The 16,468-nt window shown below is 54.3% G+C and overlaps 9 protein-coding genes across 9 annotated transcripts; 4 read left to right on the forward strand and 5 right to left on the reverse strand.

Moving 5' to 3' along the window:
• Positions 1–21: 21 nt before the first annotated feature.
• BAUCODRAFT_239356 (uncharacterized protein) lies at positions 22–3,882 on the reverse strand. The gene has a single exon (XM_007681384.1). The coding sequence runs from the start codon at positions 3,657–3,659 to the stop codon at positions 222–224; it is 3,438 nt and encodes a 1,145-aa protein (XP_007679574.1). The 5' UTR covers positions 3,660–3,882; the 3' UTR covers positions 22–221.
• A 224-nt stretch (positions 3,883–4,106) lies between these two features.
• Positions 4,107–4,961, reverse strand: BAUCODRAFT_159119 (uncharacterized protein; the record flags this gene model as incomplete). Its single annotated transcript, XM_007681385.1, has 3 exons — positions 4,107–4,352; positions 4,422–4,879; positions 4,931–4,961. 3 exons carry the CDS (start codon positions 4,959–4,961, stop codon positions 4,107–4,109), a joined length of 735 nt encoding a protein of 244 aa, XP_007679575.1.
• A 183-nt stretch (positions 4,962–5,144) lies between these two features.
• Positions 5,145–7,012, forward strand: BAUCODRAFT_239929 (uncharacterized protein). Its single transcript, XM_007681386.1, has one exon. The coding sequence runs from the start codon at positions 5,164–5,166 to the stop codon at positions 6,832–6,834; it is 1,671 nt and encodes a 556-aa protein (XP_007679576.1). The 5' UTR covers positions 5,145–5,163; the 3' UTR covers positions 6,835–7,012.
• Positions 7,013–7,190: 178 nt separating this feature from the next.
• Positions 7,191–7,945, forward strand: BAUCODRAFT_76213 (uncharacterized protein; the record flags this gene model as incomplete). Its single annotated transcript, XM_007681195.1, has 2 exons — positions 7,191–7,476; positions 7,530–7,945. 2 exons carry the CDS (start codon positions 7,191–7,193, stop codon positions 7,943–7,945), a joined length of 702 nt encoding a protein of 233 aa, XP_007679385.1.
• A 769-nt stretch (positions 7,946–8,714) lies between these two features.
• Positions 8,715–9,425, reverse strand: BAUCODRAFT_76236 (uncharacterized protein; the record flags this gene model as incomplete). The annotated part of the gene is made up of 1 exon (XM_007681197.1): positions 8,715–9,425. The coding sequence occupies one exon, from the start codon at positions 9,423–9,425 to the stop codon at positions 8,715–8,717; it is 711 nt and encodes a 236-aa protein (XP_007679387.1).
• Positions 9,426–9,620: 195 nt separating this feature from the next.
• Positions 9,621–10,897, reverse strand: BAUCODRAFT_239923 (uncharacterized protein). Its single transcript, XM_007681387.1, has one exon. The coding sequence runs from the start codon at positions 10,788–10,790 to the stop codon at positions 10,014–10,016; it is 777 nt and encodes a 258-aa protein (XP_007679577.1). The 5' UTR covers positions 10,791–10,897; the 3' UTR covers positions 9,621–10,013.
• On the forward strand, positions 10,898–11,703 carry BAUCODRAFT_239976 (uncharacterized protein). The gene has a single exon (XM_007681388.1). The coding sequence runs from the start codon at positions 11,006–11,008 to the stop codon at positions 11,522–11,524; it is 519 nt and encodes a 172-aa protein (XP_007679578.1). The 5' UTR covers positions 10,898–11,005; the 3' UTR covers positions 11,525–11,703.
• Positions 11,704–12,425: 722 nt separating this feature from the next.
• On the reverse strand, positions 12,426–13,862 carry BAUCODRAFT_42897 (uncharacterized protein; the record flags this gene model as incomplete). Its single annotated transcript, XM_007681125.1, has 1 exon — positions 12,426–13,862. A coding segment is annotated over one exon (1,437 nt), but the record flags the coding sequence as incomplete, so codon positions are not given.
• Positions 13,863–14,662: 800 nt separating this feature from the next.
• Positions 14,663–16,077, forward strand: BAUCODRAFT_37098 (uncharacterized protein). The gene has a single exon (XM_007681050.1). The coding sequence runs from the start codon at positions 14,748–14,750 to the stop codon at positions 15,720–15,722; it is 975 nt and encodes a 324-aa protein (XP_007679240.1). The 5' UTR covers positions 14,663–14,747; the 3' UTR covers positions 15,723–16,077.
• Positions 16,078–16,468: the final 391 nt, after the last annotated feature.

Here is a 16,468-nt window from a genome sequence, read left to right on the forward strand (position 1 = left end):
GCGCGAGACGCGTTGCCGGACGATGAGCGTCTCACAAAGGAAAGTCGTGGGACGATTGCTTGGTTTTCTTGACGCGGACGAATGTCTTACTCAGATATCTGACCATCACAGAACCAGCTCTAGGGATATGCTGTGCTTAGCCTCTAGGCACCGCTCGTGGCCTCTTAGCATGTGCGCGTCCGCCACACGTCCTTGAGAATATCTAGTATCGTTCCGTCATCTCAGTCATCATCCTCGTCAGTCTCCAAGCCAGCCTCCGCCTCCGGAATTGTCTCCTTCGTTTCCACCGGAGACGCCGCATCTCCTCCAAAGCGCTCAAGAGGCGCAGAGCCTAGGCTCCCGATGCTACCTTGCATCCCGTCCTCCCCACCCAATGCTCCGCCAGCGCTGCCGACGCTAAGGTTGCCGGTTGAGTCTCGCTGGCTAATGAGCAAACTCGAGCGTCTCCGCTGCCTGCTAACTACGCCTGGAAACATTCTAGGCTCGACCAGATCGCTCCCACCAGACGCGCTGTACGATGATCGCAGTGCAGAAGGCGCAGACAATTGGGGCGTAAGGTTCGCCGTTTGCGTAAGTGCTGAGGCGGGCTCGGGCGGTTGAGGCGGGAAATTGGGATGCCCGGTAAGTGTTGAGGGAGATGAGAATATCATGCTGCCACTACCATGCCCGCCGTCACGGCCAGGTGGTGGAGGATGTACTCGAGGTACTGAGTCATGATAGTGCGGCGTAGAATTGCTGTTTGGCTGAGTATACTGACTACCCCCTGCGCGGTATGAGCTGGTGTTGATACCGAGAGGGTTGGTCGCGCTCGGGTTGGTCATCATGCTCGCCGTCGGGCTCGGCGGGCCCTGCTTGGCGGCTTCCGGCAAAGAGACGTTCGTGAGGTCTTGCGCCTCTCGCGGTCGGGTATATTTATCGATCATTTGCAGCTCCAGCTCCAATGTCTCATGTCGGAACGCTTCTCGGATGTTGGGCACATTGACTTTAGCCATATTGTTTCCTGCCACACCAGGCAGATGGTAATTCTCACCCAGCCACCGCTGCTTGACCGCATGCTCGAACCCGCTCTGCATCACCGAATGCTTCGCCAACTCGCACATGTCCACCGCACTAAGCTTGTAGATCTGCGCCGCGACAGCATATTCCTCGATGAGCGGCTCTTTCGTGAATGCGAATTGCAGTGGGTCATCGGTGGACAAGCTCACGTTGAGTCCGCGCCGGAAGTACTGCAGAAACGGGTTACGCTCGTAAGCGAGGAACAAGGCGTTGTTGCTCAGCGGACTCATCGCCACCCCAATCTGCTCGAGGTAGAAGATGTACTGCAGCAGTGGCACTTTCCGCAGCAGGAGACCATGCGAGATACTATGACAGCACAGCACTGCTGCAGCCAAGTGATCGGTATCGCCCGCTTCACCACAATGGGGTCGGAGCACGAAGGTGTTGAAGCCGCGGTGCTTTCGCCAGACGTTGAGTGAGGCGATGTTGGCGAACAAATAGTAGATCCAGTAGCTGTAAGGCGGGTTTTGCATGGTGTCCCAATTTCGGGGCAAAGGGAACTTGCGGTAGATGCGGCGTTCGGTTTTGCTCTCATCGTCCACGCTGTCAAAGCCGATGACGCGTTGCAGGAAGATGTGTAGCTTAGGGTGCTTTTGCGGGTTCTGTGTAGCTTCGAAGAGCGGCTGGAAGACATTGGCGATGACTTCTTCGAAGCGATTCATCAAGCCGGAGGACTTGTAGACGTCGTACAAGCGCGGGATTTGAATTAGCCAGCGGACATTGGGCGAGAACAGCTTGTTGTCTACTACCCACGCTGCAAGCTTGTCCCACTCGTCCAGCGTGCGGCCGTAGATGCTGATGCGCCATTCCACCATCTGATACTTGCTGCTCTCCAGGTCACTTATTACTTCCTTCGTGATCTCAGCCAGATAGCGGCCGTGGATGAAATTGTCAGTTTTGAGGAAGATGGTCCGCAGTCTGCTCTCTCCGACGGGGTTGTACTTGAGATTAAACTTATCGAACCGGTGGAAGGAGTCGGTGTGAGCATGCATGTCCAGCGTGTCGATGCTCAGATCGTAGGCCGTAAGGTTGATGGACTCGAAGACTTCGCGGAGCGTGAGGTGCTTGTTGTCCCTAAACAGCACAACTTCGTCCGGCGACTTCTTCATCTTGCTCTTAATGAAGCGGAGTAGATGCTTCTGGTTCATGCACGCTGAATGATGAACATGAGTATCGACCTTTCGCACGTTGTAGAAATCACGATGAGGCACTGCTTTCGTGTCCGCTACCTCTTGATACTCGTTAAGCAGCACGTATAGATTGAACTTGCCTTCGAGATACTGCAGCCGCCGAAAAGCGAAGCTTTTGCTCGGCCCATCCGATGAGATGCCTAGGATAGCGTCCAGATCCATGTAGAACTCACGTATTGTAGGTATGTGTAGTATCGGTTCGCCAAGCTCAGCAGACGATGCGTTCTCGTACACTTGATATACGCCAGCTTCGTCAAGCTTGTACATCAGTTCCGAAGGCTCAGGAACGGGCAAACAATCTTCCAGCACGAAGTCCTCGCCAATGTCTTGACCCATCTTTCGCGGTCTTCTCGTCGGAGGAGGCTTGACTACAGGCCGCTTTGGCGTCGCGTTAGGCGAGCCATTCACAGCTCCGTCGTGAAATACTTCTTCGCTTGGCCTCGCATTTGAACGCTCTCTATTCTCCTGCCAGACTGGCTCAGGCATCGGCGGGTATATATCCCATCCTGGTTCATCTCGTGGATTGTCGGTCGGGCCTTGCAGCGAAAGCCGCATGTACTTGTGTCGAATATCGAGAATCTTCTGGATGTTGCTGTAGATGGCTTGTAGCTCGGCAGTCACACTCGAATCGCTAGGTGCGCCTAGCCCTATACCAGCTCCCGCACCGTGTATGCCTTCCTTCTCAAGGAGCGGTTTACGCTCGTGCGGTAGGCCTGGATGGAGATCATGTGCTCTCGCTGCTCGATCTGCGGCTATGTACGGATCGTCGTACCCATTGTCACCGGCATGATGAGCGGCTTTGCCATTGACTGCTCCCCTATCGCTGACGCCGACTGGAAGTGCACTTTGATACAAGCCTACAGGAGGCACACTAGGATCTTTAGTGCCTGACACACCGAGTTTGCTCCTAGCTGATGCGCTCCGCGAGAACATGCTAGCATCACCGCCTGCATGGCTTGAGTACGCTCGCGCCTTCAATGTCGGGCTCCGCCCTATTACTGGACTTCCACTGGTAGAGCCTTGCTCCGCCCGCTGGTTTTGGTAGAATTGCTTGGCCTCTACGTGTGACATCTGCTTCTCCAGATGGTAATTGTAGTGCGTGGTCCGTCTCTGTTTATCACGCGGTAGCAAGCCCTTCAGCTCGGGCTCTGCGCCATCCTCGGAATCGCCTGTCTCATCTTCTGCGCCCTCTCGTACACCAGTAGGCTTATTGGCGCCGTCTGAAAGATCTTGCGCCGCTATACGCGCTATGCTCGTTGATTCATGCAACTCGTCATGGTCCTCCTCAGTGTGACCATCGCCTTCAGAAGATACGGCAAACTCCTCCGCTTCGCTATCGTCTGAGTCTTCGCCGTGCTGATGATTGATATGATGCGGCGCAAAAGAAGGCGGCATGGGCGATCGCTGCATCATATTGCCGGTGTCGTGTCGCCGCTACCCAAGAATGGTCGTACAGATACAGCTCAGGTAGCGCAGGGCGATTCTTAAGAATGAGAATGTTTCACGACATCGGTAGCATGGTGTTCAAGTAGTTGTGGTCTGACATCCACCGAGCTTCTCAATGGATCCGTACATAGCAAGGGAGGAGGCTATGGCTTGACATACAAGGAAATAGTGATTGAAAGGACAGCATGACCGAGTCAACATGCCCCAGTAACAGCGTGGAGTCAAAAAGCGCGTCCCACCTGTCTAGGCTCTTGTACGTGATACGACGACGCCAAAAAGCTTTGTGGTGATACTGCCATCTGAAACGCAATTGATGGCACGATAACTTCAATACTGAGATGGCTAAAACTACTATGTACAGAGCTCATCAACCACACCCCATCTACTCCATGGCCATACCAGTCATCGGGATGTTTACGACTTCTGGCTGACAATGCGTTCGATATCAGACACGCTCTGCTTCAGGATCTGGTCAAGCACCTTCGGATTCTCGAGCTCCTTCTCAATCTTGGCGATGATACTGGCGGCCAGCTCTTGCTGTTGTCGCTGCTTGACCTGACCCTCGTAGCGGACCCAGCTGTCAAGTACGGTCTTCGCTTCGTGCGCAAGCGCAGTACGCTGCTCGAGCTCGTAGGCTTGGGCCTCTAGTTGGGCAGTTTCCTGTGACAGGTGTCAGTATGCCACTCGGGTGAACCTGGCGGAGAATTCGACGAGTGTATGCAGGCGCACCTTCGAGACCGCGAACAGGTCCTTCGTGATGTCAATCACCCCGCTCAGGTCCTTCACATTGTTGATCCTAGCCTTGACGGCGTCGGTGTGGTCCTTCCTTGCCGCATTCAGAATGCCAGCGTACTTGTCCGCTAGCGAGTCCGCCCACTGCTTGTACATAGGACCGGCATATTGGTAGATAGACCAGTAGATAGTGAGGATACTGAAAGCGACAATGGACTCCTCGTTTACAACGTAGATCTCATTGGAGATCGCGGCAATGGAGATACCGGCACCGGCGGAGAGAATGGCGGTTTTGGAGACGAGGTTGTTGCCGGGGAGTGCGTCAAGAATGGACTGTGCGGTCTCTTTGGGATCTCTCTGCGGCACGTTGTCGGCGCGGCGGGGGATGCTTGTGGTGAAGGCAGTGGTGCAGGCCGGGATCGTGGAGCGGAGGGTTGGGCGGGCCAGGGCGGCGCCTACAGACCGTTAGCGATGGCTGCAGAGCTGAATGCTGGACGAGTACATACTCAGGCCGCGTCTGGCGATAAGCGACGCCATAGTTAAGAGTTACTGGATCACAGAGCTTCTCAATGCTCGTCGCCAGTGATGCGAACTCCTCAAAGTCGGCTCTTCCTCGCTTCCGCAGCTTCATCGTCTTGGCACGCTACGTTTTCTGCCTAAGGCATCACGGGCAACACTCTCCTAAGGTACCAATGAATTTTTGATGCGACAACTTCATGTCGAGAGCCGAATAACGACCATGCCGGGGTTGGTTGCGGAGCCCACAGGGGTGCGCAAGAGAAAGCTAGATGATACTGCTGCACGCGATGTGGCCTTGAAGTCGCGCAAAGCACCCAAGACGGCAGCAGCTGGCGAGAGCACTGAAGAGAAGGTCTTGCGCCTTGAGGAACAGGTTCTCCATGGCCGGGAGCACTACAATAACATCGTCGAGCTTCAACGGCTCCAGCGCAACTATGAGACCAAGCCGAGAGCTGCTTCGCTTGCAGCAGTCTCGCTCTGTAGAGTCTTCTGCCGTCTTATTGCAGCAGACGAGTTGCGAAAGCGAGGCGGCGCCTCTGATGCCGACATTCAGATTGTTCGGTGGCTGAAAGCGCGGCTGAGAGAGTACGTTCAGAGTTCGACGGAGTGGATTGGTGTTCCAGACCCAGCGCAAGAAAGCACGGCGCTGACACTGCTCATGCGAATCGTTAAGGTGGAAATTGCGCAGGATGTCAAACAGGCTGAGCAGGCGTGGAAGACCGAGAGCTCAACATTCTGGCGGGTGCTGAAGGCATTGCTGGAGAAGACGGAAGCTGAGGGAGCGAGACAGGAGTTCGTCGAGCGGTATGTGGAAGAGCACGATGATGTGCGCTTCTACACTCTCTTCGTGGTCAAGCAAATTCTAGCCACTTCCCACTTGGATCGAGAGGCGGCTACACGCAATGCTATCGAGCTTCTGACACAGATCGAAGACGTGCCAAAGTCAGACGATGACCTGCAACACTGGTACGGGCAGCCGCCATCCGAAGGACACAAGCAGTTGCGCTCTCTCAACGCACACCGTAAGGTCGCGCAAGAAGCATGGCTTACCATATTTCGCTCAAAGCTCACGCCGGACCAACGCAAGCGCATAATCAGCGTTGCAACGACACATCTCCTTCCATGGTTCTCTACTCGGTCAGAGTTGCTTACGGACTTCCTCACAGACACCTTTAATGCAAGTGGGTCACTCGCGCTACTCGCTCTGAACAGCATCTTTTACCTCATAACCGAGAAGAACATTGACTACCCGGAGTTCTATACGAAGCTGTACAGCCTGTTGGATGAGGACATCATGCACAGCAAGCACCGTAGTCGCTTCTTCCGGCTGCTTGAAACCTTCATGAGCTCGTCGCATTTACCTGCAGCCATGGTGGCGAGCTTCATGAAGAGGCTCGCGCGGCTTAGCTTGCAAGCACCGCCGGCAGCGATCGTCTGGGTGGTACCATGGGTCTACAATATGATGAGGCAGCATCCGTCATGTACGTTCATGCTGCATCGTCCTTATCATCCTGCACATGCGATCTGGTCTGCCAAGTCGGAGCCTGCAGAAGATGGCATGAATGATCCGTTCAACCCATCAGAAGGAGACCCGAACCTCACTGGGGCGATAGATAGCTCGCTGTGGGAGCTCGAGAGCCTGCAGTCGCACTACCATCCTAATGTGGCCACTTTGGCGAAGATCCTCGGCCAGCAGTTCACGAAGGACAAGTATAACCTAGAGGATTTCCTCGATCATTCGTATGGTACCCTGGTTGAGGCTGAGCTCAAGAAGGAGATGAAGAAGGAGCCGGTCGTTGAGTGGGAGATTCCGAAGAGGATTATCACAACCGAAGATGGCGGGCTTGACAGGATCGGCGGGCTCCTACGGGATGCACTGAGCGTTGCCTGAAAGCATTTGCTGCCTTAGTTACAAGATGCTGTCTGCTTTAGTGTCGTCCGTCTACCACACAGAGAACACATTCGCCCTGCCGTCCACAGCTGAGAAGAGGCCCTTTCGGTCTTCGGAAGCGAGCCCTTCGGGCCCCGAGCTCCGAGACGAGCCATCAGCCATGTCCATTTTCCATATCCATAACAACCTCCCCATCCTCTTCTGCGTTCTGGTATTGTAGTCTTGCCAGCGAGACGACTGCGCCCCGTCCCTCCTTTAGTAATACAGCATACGCAGATAGCAGCTTGCGGTTCCGCTCCCACGTGTCTATTAGAAAATAGGACCTGCGTCGTCTCGCGCTCTACTAAGCCGACAACATGCCCGTCCTGCGAACCACTCTTGCCGTTGCTGGCTGGGGCGGTCTAGCTGGTGTAGCAGGATGGATCGCATTGACACGGGACTGCACAATGAAACCTGTCCCTCCTTCCGACTATCTGTTCAACCATACACTATATGCCCGGTACAATCCCAACAATGCGCCAGTAACGGAAGACATCTGCATACGACAAGTGCCACTGAACAAGATAAAGCCAGAGTTATTAGAAGGGAAGGATGACGGGAGGCTGGTGGAGGCTTTCTGTCAAGGTGTATGGGGTGGAATCGGTATGGAAGAGAAGATGCCGGACGGTACGCTCGACGACTGATTAGTGGTCCAGGCTTCGCATATCAACGTCAATTCCTCGAGCGCAAATACCGCGGTGCAGATACCGCATCACAACTCTGGGACCGTAAGGAGCTCAAGACCAGCAGATACCCGGTCGGCACGCAGATCACGGATCACTTCGAGGTTGTCTCGAAGACGCCGACGAGTATAATCGTGCGCGCCGGCGACACACCTAGGAGACTTGAGGTCCGGGAAAGCGATGGACTATTTGAGATGCTTGCGGAAGTCAAGGAGAAGGAGGGCGTGGCAGAGTTCGGGCTGAAGAGCGTGTTCTACAATGGTCTTGCAGCACCAGACAAGGAAGGCAAGCCGCCTGGCCCGCCCATGAGCCCATGGATCCAATGGTTACATGCGCAGTATGACAAGTTGCTCATGGAGACAGCGCTGAGAGGGAACGTTATGAAGTGATTGTTGGCAGCTCGACTGGACGGCTGAGGTGCGCTAGATGGTCTCCCCGTCAGCGCGAGACAGAAGTTGCGCGCTACAAGTGCTACATTTGTTACTAACACCACGCACAGGAAATATCCAATGCACCAACAGCTCCGGTCCATCTCTCTTCATGATGTCCATTCCAGTCGAGAGCACGGGCCACCCGTCTGCTTGAGCATGGAGCTCTAGAGCACAAAGAAAGCTACATCCTTATCTGGCGCAAGCGGAAAGCACGGCTTTTGTTTTGTCTCGAAGACAGCTTATGCGCAACGAGTCATGCTCCGAAAGCGGAAGTGCAGGATCCGCCAACAACGTGACATCTCGGGGCGCTGGCCCTGCCATGTAGTTGGACCGTGATTGATCCGTTATGCACGGCAGCTGTCTTCCAACCGCGGCGATGGAGACCCTTTGCGACCATTTCGTCAATCTGCCAATCTTCATAACTAATTACGAAGTCATCCTTGCAAGCAGCCCTCCTTCGCTCGCCAACAGCGGCAACGTAGCTTATCCAGCACCGCAGGGTCTTGCGGCTCCAACGTCTTCGACTGACCCTTCACCCGTCTCTCAGACACACAAATGGCAGACGGGCTTCTCTGACTTCGCAGACGGTCTCTGGTCCACCATGACCGCCGACTTGAAGCAGAAACTCCGCCAAGCATGCGTCGAAGTGCTCAGGCGGACTGACGATGCAAGCGAGGAGGAGAGGCTTGCGTACATTTGTGAAGACGACGCACGCCTTCTCGACTGATCAAGCTTGAGCTATGATGGGTGGCGGACGGTACGCACTATGCCATGCATTCGCATCCCGGAGGTAGTAGAAGAGAAATGAAGCAACACCGCTAGCTTGGACCATCATCCAGCCAAAGTCAGCATCCTCGCCGAGTTCTTCTTCATACTCTGGCCGTGTAGCGCCAAAGCCGGGCATCCAGTTTTTGGAGACAATCTTCACGAAGGCGGTATCTGTGAGCGTACCTCTATCGAGGATGGGCACATTGTCTACGATAGAATCCTGAGTTTCTTTATCGATGAAGATGCAGTATCGGTAACGGACACTCAAGCCAAAGCCGGTTTTGTCCTCGACGCCTTGTTCGCGTTCGGGCGCTGTGGCAGCCCAGTCGCTAAAGTGCTCGCGGATATCCCACGGCTGTTGACTGTCGTAGTGCGCTCGATCTTCCATGACGGTCAGCCGGAACTTGTCCATCAGATCCATGCCATTGTAGAACTGCATCGTGTTATCGATCTGTCGACGTAGTCTGGCAATGCACTCAGCCCACCTTGCATCGTCATCATAAACGCAACGGTAGACGACTAAGCCCCATAGATGGTGGCCGTCGCTTGCCAGGTCTCGCTCAATGTTGTCAGCTGTGTTAGAGTATGTTGCCATGTCAGGCGTGCGTAGTGAAATGGATGCAGGATCTCGACGTCGACGTTCCTCTTGCCGTTGACGAATCCGGGCCATAAGGTCGGCGCCAACATCCTCAGTCGACTCAGAGGCCATCAACCTTGACAACGATAATGCTTGCTGTTGGTCACGGCTTGTATGAGTGCGCCGTGAATCGTGGGTTGAGAACGTCGACGATGAGAAGATTTCCAAGCGCCAACCTTTAACCGCGCGAGTGGCAGTTTTCAAGCCGCGTTCACTGCTCAGGCCCAACGCAATTACTCGAGCGCCTCATAGTAGCAAGATAGGTCTGGAATTTCATTCTTGTAACATCAGTGTGCTCTCATGGTGTCTGACTCACGGCCTTCTACCCATACACTTGTTGGCAAAATGAAGCAAGTAGGAAGCGGAGTGGGCGCGAGCATCGTCGGCTCGACGGAGATTAGAGGAGTACTATAAACAGCATGTGTGGACAGAGTAGCAGACAGTCCCAGAGACGGCGGAAGAACTAATTCCATGTTTGTTATGGTGATTGTACAGTAATGATAATCGCAGAAAAGAGTACCGGCAGCAACATCGAATACCCAGCCCTGAAACTTCAGTCAATGTGTTGCCCTGTCCTAACTCCCCCGCCTGTGGCCGTCTCATTTGTTCCTTTAATGCGCATCAGGAGTAGCGTGCTACCCGTTCAGTGCCTCGTAATCGCTCACCCACATCGTACCTGCTGTGATCGCCAGTTGCATCCTCGGAAATGCTGAGGTCAAGTCCGTATGGTAGCTCGTCGTAAGAGACGCCGATAATCATGTTACGGCAGAACTCACGCTCATGAGTGACTTTGAGCGGCGGAGCAGTAAAGTGGTGCGGAGTAGCACACGATTTGACCGTCTCGCCGTGAAAATGCTGACCTACGTAGGGCAGGATACCGCTCGAACTGGTGCAGGTGTCCCACTGGCTCAATGCAAAAAGTGTATAGGCATCGAGACCGTGCTCATCGCCACTTGACTCCACCTTCATTGAGGCATTCGCGAGGGAACCAGAAGCCGAGGGGGAGCCGAACGGATAGTCATTGCTCTCTGGAAGGACGCCATTGTGGCAAGTGCACAGTTCGTGCTTTGACTGAGCTGTGTTGAAGGCGCGAATGCTGATCCAGCCATGTTCCGGGACCCAGAGATGGTGGTCTGCTACCCCTTCCTCGCCTTCGACAGAGTTGCCATCCTCAGATGCCGTATCCGAGCGGACATAACTAAGCGCCGGGGTCGAGTTGGTGAGGCTCCCGCCGCCGCCTGCGCCGTCAGACTGACCTTCACCGCGGCAACTGGTGCAAGTGCAGCCGATGCGAGAGCGGCAATTAACCGTGTCAAACTGGGGAGGCCGTGCTCCATCAGTTGTAGCAGGCGTATCAGGCTGATGTTCGAAGTGGTGCTGATAACGGTCTTTGCCCATCTTTTCGGCACGACTTGATGAAGAAAGAAGAAATATATCCTATTGTGACAAACGCAATGAGTAACGTTGCTGGGCAAATAGCTCCACCAGCGCCTTGCAAGTAGTGTAAGAGAGATGAAGAACTTGTGTAAAGAAGCTGTAATGGAAATGGCGATTTAGAACGGTTGTGAAGTCAGAGGGTAGAGTGATGGAAAAGATCGAGGAACTCTGTAGATATGGACCGTTCACCAACACGAGCTGTCGTGCATCCAGCGGCGGGGCGACAGCTGCACATCAATGTGTGCGTACGATGTGCGCCGGCGACGCAGCGAGGTTGCAGTGGCATGCGACCTTTGACCGGTCAGCGCAACGCATGCCCGAGCTACCTTGAGCGGCATAATGCAGCCAAGAGGTCGAGTACGCCGGCAGTTGGTAGGCTAGCACGCGGGGTGCAGGAGTCACCACGTCCAACCTGCAGCCTCTTGAGTAGCGAACAGACACCCTCTACTAGATCAGCAAGGACATCTGGATCCCGGACTCTTCGTCCATATATTGACGGATGGCTGCAATCTCACCAGCATGATCAGCGCACACACAGAGAAGTGAGAACAGTGGGCGGGGCACGACCCGCAGATGTCAGGTATGTTTTGGTGAACATTGCGACACCGTACACATCAACAATCTCCAGGGCGATGATGAGCATGGTTGTTAACAATGATGTCGTGTTCGCATGGAAGGATTATGGCTGGGCGTAAAGCCGTGGATTGCCGAACCCATTTCGGATTGCTAGCGTCAGGCAACGGGCGGACCTTGTAGCGCCTGAGGCATCTATGCTGGATGGGACAGCAGAGGAGAATGCATATGACCAGCTCTGTCCCTGTCGCATCTCGCCGCTTTCCGAGAGCTGCTGAGAATATGATAGACTGTGTCTAGATAGGATCAAGGTAACGGTCATTCATCAAGAGACAAAGGTGGAAGGGTATTGCTCACTTTAGTGGATCACTCGATTACATATGCAAAAGTGCGGCATTGACCAGCACAACGTATGTAGAAAGTTGCATTAAGGCTGTACACGTCGCTGAGAACGCAACACACACAATGCGCATGGCAATATCATTCATCTTCGATGTCATCATCTTCGATGACAAGGCTTTCCGTCTGGTGGATGACTGGTGCTGGCATTCGACTGTCGCTCTTCGTAGTGTAGTCTTTGTTGCGGTTGGCCAGCCGTTGCTTGGGTGTTGTTTTAGCCGGTTCGGGTAGGTCCGTTGACCAGTACTCTGTCTGCTTAGCGAAATCGTCGCCGTCCTCTGCATCTTCTTCTTCGTCGCCATGCGAAACCGGGATCCTCACCCGACCGACTTCTGTAAGTTGGCAAACCTGCTCATAGAGTGCCGACATATGTGCAGAGTCGGGCCTTCGAGGCAAGACTTGATGGAGATATGGGAGCCGGTAAAGCAGCATATCCATCCTCGATTCCATAGAGGACAGAAGGCAGCCTTGCACAGTCTCAGCAACTTCGTGATCGGACTGTGGAAAGGTGTTGATGCGTCTCCAGGACTCGACGCCGTCCATTTTGGACCAGGTGGTGTACTCTTTGGCATAAGCTTCCAAACCGTCCTTCTGCAGCCGCGCAGCCACTAGCTCTAAGGTGTTTTCTGCTTCTTCTCTAGCCTTCCATAGCCTTGATGAGGTAGGGTACCGCATGCGGTGGGCATCAACTTTGGACCCTCCTGGCAATGCAATCCTGTGCACTGGTGAGGGTAGTCCGAAGATCGTACCTCTTACCGCAGCTTGAAAAGACATCTCGTCTTGCCGTAGGCTATCAAGTGCAGAACCGGAAAAAGCCCGAGTACCGAATGCGAAGCGGTCGATCGACAGTAAGTCAGCATCAGAAAAGCCTTCAGCACACCCAGTCAGGCTGTCCAACGTGTCTTCACACCTCCCGGATGAGCACGACTGGAGGTAGTTTTCATGCAAGGCTGCGATGTATGTGGAAATATCTGTTCCGAGCTCGTCAACAAGCGTGTTAATATCGTAGTCGGGAATCTTATTTCGACGATTGTGAGGTTGCCAGGCTGGTGGCTGCGGGAGCTCTTGTCCTACTGGGGGGTCGATGCGATTGTTGTAAATAACGCGGCCGACAGCGTGAAAGATGCCAAGACTGCTCTCGCGGTTGCTGATGAGCTTTAGTGCCTCCTTCTCTGCTTCGGTCATTGGCGGCTCGGACTTCTTCTTCGGTTTGGTGAACTGCACCTTACTCGACCAGGTATCATCGTTGCCTTCCCGCAAGCATAGAAACTCAAGAGCAGATACAGCACTTCGGACATCACCTGTCTCCGCAAGGCGCTTTAGCACGGCCGGTCCGGGAGTCCTCCGCCTACCAGACTTCCGGGCCTCTTTGACGACCACAGTTTCCAATGCCTTGATCAGAATTGTTGGAGCCACCGGGTTGAATTCAATTGTGTTGATCAATGGATTGTTCATGAGCTCCGGCCCAAGTAGGCGGTGTGCGGTGAAGCTATCGGCGGCGGCGGTATTGGTAGATAATAGAGTTTCTGAGATAATCATGACAATGGGAACTGGCTCATTGCCGGAGGTCGAGGAGACATATTGCGACAGCGTAGACCGAAACGACTGTAAGGTGATGGAAGTGCGGGAAAAGGTGTTCGGGAACTCTTCGACCAGCAACAGCCGCTTGCCATTGGTTAGACCTTCCAAATCGCCGTCTTTATTGGATTCTGAATCGGGAATACGAGTAGTATAATCGGGTCTGAGCTGCAGCCCTGTTAACCTTCCAGCTCGACTGATAAAGTCCTCAAACAATGCTGCAGTAGAGGGATGAGCATCAGAGCTACTATCGACGCCGATGGGATTGTGCCATTCGGAGACCTTCACACCCATGCCGCGGGCAATTAAGTGGACTGCAGTGGTTTTGCCAGTGCCTGCGCAGCCTTTGAGCACCAGGATCTTGCGACGCTTGCCACTGAATGCGCCTTCCAGCCACTGCCGCACATCAGCTACCTTCCGCTTGTGCACAGCCAGCTCAGGCAGATCGGTTGGAGCATACTGCTCGACCCATGGTCGGTCATCATCGTTTACGATATGGAAAGATGGTGCCCGATCACCGTCACTTGTCTTTCGGAATTTCTGAGACGTTGGAAGAGGTAGGTCCAACGCCTCATCAACCGGTCTAGCAGACTGAACTTTGCGCTTGCGCAGAGCCAACGCGGTATTCGAACCCTTCGATAAGTTGATTAGGAGGCTGCTGCCATCGTCATCTTCGATGGCTTCTGGATGGTCAGCATCCGGAGCTTTTTCGGGACTTGCGGACGGCGAGCCTTGGGACAGACGTTGCGTTGCCGCGTTGAAGAACGAGTAGATGGGTTTGCGATTGGTCGTGAACGCCTCGGAGGGGGCGAGTTTCTTAGCCTTCGAGGCGCCGTGCTTGCTCCGTGATCGCTGAGAGCTCGTCTGTTGCGTTGCGGGAGCAAGTTTTGGCTGCTGAACTTTGCGACTGTTTGTGATCCTTTCGGCTGCTGCTGACCCTGGTTGTGGCACTGAAGGTCGGTCATCTCCGCTGCGCTGAGATACTACTGGGCTTGCACTATCCTCATCGTCGGAAACGACCACCACCTTCCGTCTCGCGACCCGCGGCTCCCTCATACCGCACGACTGGCCCCCGTCTAATAGGTCGTTGCATTGGTACGACCAGCAGCCTGTCGCCAAGCCAGTTCCCGAATATTGGTAAGAAATGCTTGCGGTGTCTGATGGATATGCAGGAAGCCGCACCGGAGGCGACGTTGCTGCCTAAGGCGCAAGACGCTTCTTTCGTCGATGGCCAATTGGGAACGCGCAATTTGATGGCCCTACACTTCACCCTATCCTGCGGTACTTCCCCATCAACGCATCATTCACGCGCATGTCAGACTAGCAGAATATATATAGTCACCAGTAATCTGGACTGCTCCGAGCATGATGTCGAAGCGCCCCAGAACTCTAGAAACTTTCTTCGCGCAGCCATCGAAGCGTGCACGCGCAGTACCTGACGATGCGGCGAGCAACATGGAGCGGAACACTACAGCCAGTGCGGTCTCCAACCATCCAAGCTACCCATTTGCAGTGCCGCATCTTCCGCCGGAGTTACAAGAACTCTTGAATTTCGCTCCCTCTGCTGAAGGACAGATCATCAATGATCGACCCGACCTTGATCTACTGTACTACCAGCCTTATGTCCCGAAGGAGGCATCGCGTGATCTTTCCGAGTTTCTGCGGCGCGAGCTGTTCTTCTACCGTGTTGGATACAAGATCAAGCGAGGCTCCATCGAGACCGACATTGATACGCCGCGCTTTACAACAGTCTTCGGGATTGATGAAACTGCCCGATTCGACGCCGACGGTCGCCCTGTAGATGCAACAACCGGCAAGGCGACATCAAATACCTACAAGTGCAAACCTAGGCCTATGCCGCAGTGCCTAGACGCCCTTCGTCAATTGACAGAAAACAGCACGGGCTGTACATTCAACTTTGCGCTGGTCAATTATTACGCCTCTGGCAACGACAGCATAAGCTACCACTCTGACGATGAGCGGTTCTTGGGTACCGAGCCAGCAATAGCTTCGTTCACACTTGGCGCAAAGCGTGATTTTCTGATGAAGCATAAGCCCACTCCGGCAAATGATGCCTCGGAAACGAAGCCTATGAAGCTGCCACTCGCGTCTGGCGATATGGTACTGATGAGAGGACTGACGCAAAGCAGATGGCTACATTCCATTCCAAAGCGGAAAGGTGGCGAGGCCGACAAGGGACGCATCAACATCACCTTTAGGCGGGCGATGGTCAAAGGAGGAACCGAGAACTATTACCACTATAATGTTGGCAACGGCGAGGTTTACAAGTGGGATGATTCGAAACGCGAAATGGTGCAGTGGCGTAATCCCTTGAGCAATTAGGATACAAACATGCTTTGGGTGGCCTTTGTTATGCGGCTGAGCCGGAGACAGCTTGGCCTCTCCGCCGTTGTGCCGACGGTATGCAGCATTCTCCAGCAAGTCGCTAGCTTCGATGACCCTATTCCATCATCATAGTTCAATGCCTAAGCAACTTTCTCAAGCAAATGCTTCAACTTGTCAACACGACCGGCAGAAGACCTTGTGCGGCCTCTTCTTCCTGTACCTTTCTGATTGCCCATCTCGCCAGCCGCCGGTGTCTGGGCAGGTGCGCCGTCCAGAAAGCCATTATTGCCATTGAACGGATGTTCCGCATTACTTGAGGCCTCCATACGGCTTCCTCTGAAGCTGCTTCCACCGCCCGGAGCATCTGCACCGCCCAGCTCGCTCTGACGCGCCGGCGTTCGCACCTCTTGATATGTCTGCGTCTGGGTAGCGAAGTCGTGCACTTTGGGCATTGGTGCGGCCGCGGCCTGGTCCCGCATGCGGTACAAAAGCTTGTTAAACTCCGACATGTTCGGTCCTTCGTTTGCAGTCTGCTGCACTTGAGCAGCATGCGCGCCCGCTTCACGCTGGGCTACCTGCTGAGCCTGGAATCGGGCTATGCGATCGCTAGGTTTGTGTGTTATCATGGGTTGTGAGGCGGTTTGCGGCGCATGCGCGGTGCCGAGCCGGCCGACTGGAGTAGGCGTGGAAAGGAAACGGTCCGCGAAAGACACGGAGTGGTGTGCCTGCTCACCACCGCCATG

Source organism: Baudoinia panamericana (assembly GCF_000338955.1).
Source record: "Baudoinia panamericana UAMH 10762 unplaced genomic scaffold BAUCOscaffold_11, whole genome shotgun sequence".
Taxonomy (NCBI): Eukaryota; Fungi; Ascomycota; class Dothideomycetes; order Mycosphaerellales; family Teratosphaeriaceae; genus Baudoinia; species Baudoinia panamericana.